Source organism: Labeo rohita, chromosome 6 (genome assembly GCF_022985175.1).
Source record: "Labeo rohita strain BAU-BD-2019 chromosome 6, IGBB_LRoh.1.0, whole genome shotgun sequence".
NCBI classification, from domain to species: domain Eukaryota; kingdom Metazoa; phylum Chordata; class Actinopteri; order Cypriniformes; family Cyprinidae; genus Labeo; species Labeo rohita.
This window is the reverse complement of record NC_066874.1, coordinates 1,373,327-1,381,443: the sequence shown is the minus strand read 5'-3', so window position 1 is coordinate 1,381,443 and position 8,117 is coordinate 1,373,327. Positions and strand designations below refer to the sequence as shown.

Below are 8,117 nucleotides of genomic sequence, written 5' to 3'. Positions count from 1 at the left end.
AAGTGTATCCTTATTAAGGGGAAATCTGTGTATTTTCAGGACTGGATGGACAAAGGCGTCTGGTCCATTGTACATATTATGGACGGGTGTGGAAATTTCCTTAGTTATGATGATTTTTGTGTAAAATATAATATTATTTGTACTCAGAAACTATATGCATCTTTGTTGAAAGCTGGCCCCGCAGGTTTGGTGCAGTTAATTAAAGGTGCATTGTGTTATTGTAGTGAGATACCAAGATTAGGTAATCTGATTATCTCAGGTGTAAATTTGACAGAGCAGAGCTGTAAAAATAAAGTTTTAAGAACACTACTAAATACACAGACTTTCCCTTCTAAAGTAAAGAAGAGAAGATAAAGTGGTTCAAATTAGTACAAGATTTCTCTTTTCCACTTCTACCGAAAGTAAAAGAAGTTCAATTTAAAATTATTATTGATATTTATCCCTGTAATGAGTTTCTCAGACATAGATTTAATATGGATTGTAATGAGTGCACTTTTTGCGAAGCAGACATAGAGTCAATAGAACAATTATTTTATTTATGTAAATTCTTGAAGAAACTCTGGGATGACATCTCTACTTGGTTAAGTCTGAAATATGTGATACCTGACTTTGATTTTAAAATTGTAAAATACTTGTCCTTTTGTCGGAATTGTGATGTTGAATTTTTGGTGAATAATATTGTGATTTTGGCAAATTATTTTATTCATAAATGCAGATTCTTTAATCCCCCCCCCCACTTTCTCACTTTTTCAGAAAGATTTAATGATCTTCTTCAAATCTTTAAAACTTCAAAAACGTCATAGAAAAGCCCTTAAACTATGTAATCTTTTGAAAGTATTTTTTGGTGATTAAGCCCTTTGTATTGTGTTTTATTTTTATATTTATTTATTTTTGTATTTATTCTTCTCTCTGTTTTTTCAATTTGTTTATTGTGTTTATTTATGTTATGCTGCTATTTGGACTTCTTGGAATTTTATTAAGATTTTTCTTGTTGTTTACTTGTTTTTTCTTATGTTACCTTGAAGCAAATAAAAAAAGAAGCTTATTGGTATTTCTAAGCGAGAGATGCATCAATTGTTTATGCATTTATTAAATAAATGTAAGCTAATTACGATATAATATAGGTTACTACTAGTATGTTTAACGTGCTTCATATGTTAAAACGAATTACTTGAGGCTTAAAATCAATCTGTACATTCTTCGGTTTCGTGGGCCGCAGCGCGCCCTCTGCTGTCAGCGCTCATGTCCACACCGGAAATACGAAATGTTGCCTACCGGAAATACGCGGGCTAGTGGCGCGAAATCACAGGACTTACACCGGTGAGTTTATATACCTCTAATTTAACATTTAACATTCTTTATGTGAAGAGTTGCAAGGTGTGACATGCAGAGCTCAATCTTAAACTGTTTAAAATAGTGTGTTTCTAATTCTTTTGTAATTGAAGTCACGCTGTCAGTACATACATGTAACTTACATCCGTATAACAGAAGAACAGTAGAGATCCAAAGACAAACACAGCATGAACTGAAACAAAGTAGATATAAAACATAAAGACAGTTGTGTAACAGACAGAGATGTGCACTGACACTTTTAATAATATCTTTAATGAGCTCATATTCATTTAGACATTACATGAAATATTTTAACATTTTTTCACACTGCAGGACTGTTTAAAATAAGTTAGTTAAGGCTGATTAAAATAGTGAAAAACCTGCAGAGTGACTTGTCAGTTATGTACCAAATTAGTTTATGTGCTCTGCACTTACACCACCAGTCAAAAGTTTCTGAACACTAAGACTTTTTAATGTTTTTTAATGAAGTCTCTTCTGCTCACCAAGCCTGAATTTATTTGATACAAAGTACAGCTAAAACAGTAAAATTCTGAAATATGAGTGCTATTTAAAAAGATGCTTTCTATTTGAATATATTTTAAAATGTCATTTATTACTGTGATTTCAAAACTGAATTTTTAGCATGTTTACTTCAGTCACACGATCCTTCAGAAATCATTCTAATATCCAGATTTTCTGCTCATAAAACATTTATTATTATTATTATTATTATGTTGAAAAGAGCAGAGTAGAATTTTTTTTCAGGTTTCTTTGAATACAGTTTATTCATTTTAAGCATTTATTTGAAATAGAAATGTTTTGTAACATTATAAATTACTTTAGCATCCTTTTTTGATCAATTTAAAGTATTCTTGCTAAATAAAAGTATACATTTCTATAACCTCACCCCCCAAAAACAAACAAATTGAAAAATTATACTGACTCCAGGCTTTTGACTAGTAAAGTGTTTCGGCATTTATTTATCAGTATCAGATAAATGCTGATCTTTGGTTATTTCTATTCATCAAAGAATCATGAAGAAAATGTACTCGGCTGTTTTGAATGTTGATAATAATAATAATAGTAGTAATAATAATAATAAATGTTTCTTGAGCAGCAAATCAGCATATTAGAATAATTTCTGAAGCATCATGTGATGCTGAAGACTGGAGCAATGATGCAGGAATAAATTACATTTTAAAATATATTCAAATAGAAAGCAGTTATTTTAAATAGTAAAAATAATTCAAAATTGTAGTGTTTTTGCTCTGTTTTGGATCAAATAAGTGCAAGCTTGGTGAGCAGAAGGACTTCTTTAAAACATTCAAAATCTTTTGACTGGTAGAGTATTTATTATGAAAATGTTTGCTGTGTTTCTGTATTATTTGTCTGACAGTTTTGTGTCATAGATTGGTGTATTTACTTGCATTTATAATGCACTGCCAGATATTTGTAAATGTGCACATTACAATGGAGATGTTATGAATGTGTGTGCAGGTGAAGATGAGCAAACGGAGATCAGCCGCTCTCACTGAAGCCCAGTGCGTCTCTCTGGTGTGTCAGATGTTTTATGATTTTAGACTTTCCTCCTGATTCTGCCTCTACTTTACATATGCAGATGTGGATGTGTGTTGTTGATGTGCTGGCATGTGTGTGTGTGTGTGTTTTCAGGCTCAGAAGCTCCTGCGGGAGAAACTGTGTCATCAGAAGCTGCCGGATCAGCCTGTGGGTCTGGACTCGCAGTACAAGTGGGTCGTGTTTACTATATCTGCTCATATTTGTGACCCTGGATCACAAAACCAGTCATAAGGGTACATTTTTCAAAATTGAGATTTATACATCATCTGAAAGCTGAATAAACAAGCTTTCCATTGATGTATGGTTGTTAGGATAGGTTAATATTTGGTCGAGATACAACTGTTTGAAAACCTGGAGTCTGAGGGTGCAAACAAATCAAAATATTGAGAAAATCACCTTTAAAGTTGTCCACATAAGGTTCTTCGCAATGTATATTACTAATCAAAAATTAAGTTTTCATATATTTACAGTAGGAACTTTACAAAAAATCTTCATGAAACATGAACTTTACTTAATTTGCTTAATGATTTTTGCCATAAAAGAAAAATCTATAATTTTTTCCCATGCAATGTATTTTTGGCTATTGCTACAAATATACCCCAGCAACTTAAGACTGGTTTTGTGGTCCAGGGTCACATTTGATGTAGATGTGTGTGTGTGTGGATTCTTAGACTTTGTGTGTTTGTGTGTTCAGGCACTTGCTGGAGCTGCTGAAGCGAACAGCTGTTCATGGAGAAAGTAACTCGGTCCTGATTGTTGGTCCAAGAGGATCCGGTAAAACTATGGTATAAAACATCAGAGATTTTTTCCCTCACTGATAACTGTCTTTATTTTTTTTTTACTCATTTTAGTAATAGATAAAATGACAAAAAATATATATATATATATCTTTAGACCTCTGAGTTAACTTTATTTTTTCTGCCCCCATCGGCAGATTTTTGTTTGTTTGTTTAAAGCGGTTGTGTAAAGTACTTCATTTCAATTTCCCAGAAAACTTATCTCATGTATCTAATGTTGCATCTAAGGTAAATGTATTTTAAAATGTTTATATATTTGTGCTGGAAAAAAACAAGACAAAAACGGGGAAGAAAGTAACATTTGCAGTGTGCTAAATGAATAAAGTTAATATTTATGAAACTATGGCATAATTGTTTAAGTTCATCACTAATTCGTTTCGTTTATCTTTGTGTGTGAAGCTGCTGGGTTGTGTCCTCCGTGAGCTCATGAGTCTGAAGGAAGTGCAGAAGAATGTTCTTCTGGTGGAGCTGAACGGTGAGTTTATGCACATTAATGCTATTTATGCCCTGCATTAAATGCTAAAATGAGAAGCTACAGTTGTGTAACGCTGCAGTGTTGCCAAAGTGACAGTGATGGTTTTCTGAGTGCAGGTCTTCTGCAGACAGACGACAAAATCGCTCTGAAGGAAATCACTCGCCAGCTGCACTTGGAGAACGTCGTAGGAGACAAAGTGTTTGTGAGTTTCTGATGTTATTAGTGGAATCATTTCTGTAGTTTTTTTTTTATATAATTTTTTTATTATTAATTTCTAAAATTAGTTTCTGTAGTTTGTAAGGTTTTTGTACTGAGGGTTTTTTTTGTGTTTTAGGGGAGCTTTGCAGAGAATCTGGCTTTTCTCCTGGAAGCACTCAAGAAAGGTCAGGCTTTGTCAGTGTTATTCTAGTGTTATTTACATACTATTATATGTTATTATATACATGTTTACATACTACTCTATATTTTGACTTTTTTTTTTTTTTAATTGTGGTTTACGTAGTAATTGTGTATTTGTCTTTTTATTAGCTATTTCTATTTAGTTAAAAAAAAAATTTGGTTGTAGTAATTTTAGTACTTCAACTAACCATATTTTATTTCAATTACATGCAGTATTTCTAATTTTTGTTTAGTTAAAAATGTTTTTTTTAATCTAGTATTAATATTTTATTTCAGTTTTATGTTTTAATTAATAAAAATGCATTTAAATAGTTTCATCACCCTCTTACTGACATTTTACTCTTTCTGTTGTGTTGTCAGGTGATAAGAGCAGCAGTCGTCCTGTGCTGTTCGTGTTGGATGAGTTTGATCTGTTTGCTCATCATAAGAACCAGACTTTGCTGTATAACCTGCTGGACGTGTCTCAATCTGCGCAGGCGCCCATCGCAGTGGTGGGACTCACCTGCAGACTGGTGCGTCTGCTCTAAAAACATTATACAAACTTTTAATTATGTAATTTAATCTGTCGTTGTTGTTGTTGTTTTTTTTTTTATATTCTAATTTAAATGTAATATTCTAATTCTTGCCCAATGCTGTCTTTTGAACTGTACATTTTGAATAATTTTTAAAGTTTACGAGCAAATGAAAGCAAATGAAAATGAAAAACAAAATTGTGCATGGGCATGGTTTAAATGCACAAATAGCCTAAAATATAATGCTGACAATAGAGAAAAAAATTGAAAAAAATTGAACCAAAAATATTACCCGAAAAAATTGTTTAAATGTTAATGTTATTTTATTCAACACATAAAATGTAAAAAAAAAAAAAAAAAAAAAAAAAAAAAAAAAGGAAGACTTTATATGGCATATGCTTTTATTAAATTGGGTTTTTTTTGTCATAAAAATAGCTTTTCACTACCGCAGCATCACTGATGCAAATTTTTCTGGTGATCGAGCACCTGCTCTAAGTTTTTTGGATGTGCACACACTACACTGTCTCCATGCAAGAACCCACTGAAATGTATTGTGCACTAAATTTTATTTAATTGTTTTGATTGGTTGGTTGTTGTAGCTCTTTCTCAACTTTCTCAAAGTTTCTACATGAGGTGATATGAAACCACAGCTGATCATTCTCTAATCATTTATTGTCATGTGTTTGTGCATTTCAGGATGTGTTGGAGCTGCTGGAGAAGCGAGTGAAGTCTCGATTTTCACACAGGCAGATTCATCTGTTCAGCTCGCTGTCGTTCAGTCAGTATGTGGATGTGGTTCGCGCTCAGCTCAGTTTGCCTCAGGACTTCCCAGATCCCAAATTCTCCGATGAGTGGAACCACAGCGTCACGGTAGAAATGCAACACACATGTGTTTCTGTGTTCACAAACAAGTCATATTTATGATCATGTTTTCTTACCTCTCATTCTCTGTGTTTCCAGAAATTATGTGAAGATAAATCAGTTGAGGAGATTTTGAAGAGACACTTTAATGCCAGTAAAGATTTCCGCTCTCTGCATTCGCTGCTGGTATATTTGATCGAGTTCATCTTTGTAATCAGAAAACTGATCCTGTTTGCCTGTTCTCATGTGTAAACGTGTGTCTGTATGTTGTAGTTTCTGGCTGTTAGCCGAGTGTCAGTCTCTCATCCGACTCTACGTGAGGCTGATCTTCTAGAGGCCAGTCGTCTGATTTCCGCTGATTCGAAAGCAAACGTCCTTCACGGTGAGAAACTAGAGACAGATTTTTACTATAGTTTTGTACAATCTGCAATGACAAATGCACACACTCATCTCTGATGTCCTGAATTGCCTGTTTTCCAGGTCTGTCCATTCTAGAGTTGTGTTTGATTATTGCCATGAAGCATCTGAATGACACTTACGAAGGAGAGCCCTTCAATTTCCAGATGGTCCATAATGGTACGACATCCGTAAGCACTCATAGAAAACCTGAACGTTTTTAAATGGTGTTTCACAAGCCTTTATGTGTGTAAATATTCATCTCTGAATATGTAAATACTTGTGTTCGTCAGCTCAAATGAATGTAATTGTGTTTCTCAGAGTTTAAGAAGTTCATTCAGAGGAAGTCTCACACCATCCATAAGTTTGAGAAGCCCGTGGTGATGAAGGTCAGTCTGGGTTACTCGCTTGTCATGCGTGTACTTGAAATGGGGACTGGAAATAAAATGTGACCCTGGACCACAAAACCGGTCATAAGTATCATGGGTATATTTGTAGCAATAGCCAACAATACATTGCATGGGTCAAAATGATAGATTTTTCTTTTATACCAAGAATCATTAGGATATTAAGTAAAGATCATGTTCCATGAAGATATTTTGTGAATTTCCTACCGTAATTATATCACAAATTAAGTTTTGATTAGTAATATGCATTGCTAAGAACTTCACTTGACAACTTTAAAGGTGATTTTTCTCAATATTTTGATTTATTTTTATTTTTTTTGCACCCCCAGAATCCATTTTTTTTTTCAAATAACTGTATCTCAGCCAAATATTGTCCCATCCTAACAAACCATACATAAATGGGAAGCTTATTCATTCAGCTTTAAGATAACATATAAATCTCAATAATACAAAAAAAATACCCTTATGACTGGTTTTGTGGTCCAGGGTCACAAATATAAAACATTTAGTGAGAATCAGTGAGAATTTTTTTTAGTAAGAAACAGTCCTAGCTCTCTGTGGCATGTTCATGATGTTCAATTTCTAAGATGCTTTGACTAGAATAAATGAAATTTTGACTACATTTAAGTTTTTTTTTTTTTGCTAATGCTTACCTGTGTGTTCATGTGTTTTAGGCTTTTGAGCATCTTCTGCAGCTGGAGCTGGTGCGTCCGGTGGACTCTGGCGTGTGTAAAGTTCAGCGTGAATATCAGCTGATGCGACTGATGCTGGAACACGGGCAGGTGATGGAGGCGCTGCAGAGGTACCCACAATGCCCCACAGACGTCAAACAATGGGCCCTCTCAGCCTTCGCCTGAACACTGCTGCCTGTACATGCTGAAATATGCATTTTGTATATTTATGTGTATGTATGTATATAGTTTTTATGTTTGCATTAAAAAAAAGTTAATATAGTAGCTAATTTGTAATGTCTTTGAGATTTTTTTTTTTTTTTTTTTTTTTTTTTTTTTGTTCCTTGGGGATGCTGTACAGTTATTTAAGTTAATTGACATTGTTATGGATGCCCGTATCAGCCGTTGGATTAAATCTTTTTTGTTTATATCTTGCAGTTCTGGTAAAAAAAAAAAAAAAAAAAATTGGTTGGTTAAAAAGTTGCAGTTACTTTAGTTCCATCGCACACATGGGCTTCTATACTACAACAGTGTTTTAGTGCCACATTAATTTTTTTTTTTTGTAAAAATCTAAAATTATGAGATTAAAGTTGTAGTATTTTGAGAATAAAGTCAAACTATTTAAAAATATTCTCGTAATTTCAACTTTATTCTCAATATAATACAATTTTAATCTCATAATCTTAGAT

At 33.3% G+C, this 8,117-nt stretch overlaps 1 protein-coding gene across 1 annotated transcript; it reads left to right on the top strand.

Annotated features, from left to right (window-relative positions):
• Positions 1-1,237: 1,237 nt before the first annotated feature.
• On the top strand, positions 1,238-7,708 carry orc4 (origin recognition complex, subunit 4). The gene is made up of 14 exons (XM_051113442.1): positions 1,238-1,320; positions 2,830-2,886; positions 3,004-3,080; positions 3,605-3,695; positions 4,107-4,182; positions 4,299-4,384; positions 4,517-4,565; positions 4,942-5,093; positions 5,790-5,963; positions 6,054-6,140; positions 6,228-6,336; positions 6,435-6,530; positions 6,672-6,739; positions 7,432-7,708. The coding sequence occupies exons 2-14, from the start codon at positions 2,836-2,838 to the stop codon at positions 7,612-7,614; spliced, it is 1,299 nt and encodes a 432-aa protein (XP_050969399.1). The 5' UTR covers positions 1,238-1,320; positions 2,830-2,835; the 3' UTR covers positions 7,615-7,708.
• The last annotated feature ends 409 nt before the right edge of the window (positions 7,709-8,117 follow it).

What these genes read in the sequence shown, in the direction of transcription:
- orc4 (XM_051113442.1), top strand. Translation starts at nt 2,836, where the DNA reads ATGAGCAAACGGAGATCAGCCGCTCTCACTGAAGCCCAGTGCGTCTCT. An exon ending in TGGGACTCACCTGCAGACTG is followed by an intron (nt 5,094 to 5,789) that starts GTGCGTCTGCTC and finishes TGTGCATTTCAG; the next exon opens with GATGTGTTGGAGCTGCTGGA. An exon ending in TTTCCAGATGGTCCATAATG is followed by an intron (nt 6,531 to 6,671) that starts GTACGACATCCG and finishes TGTGTTTCTCAG; the next exon opens with AGTTTAAGAAGTTCATTCAG.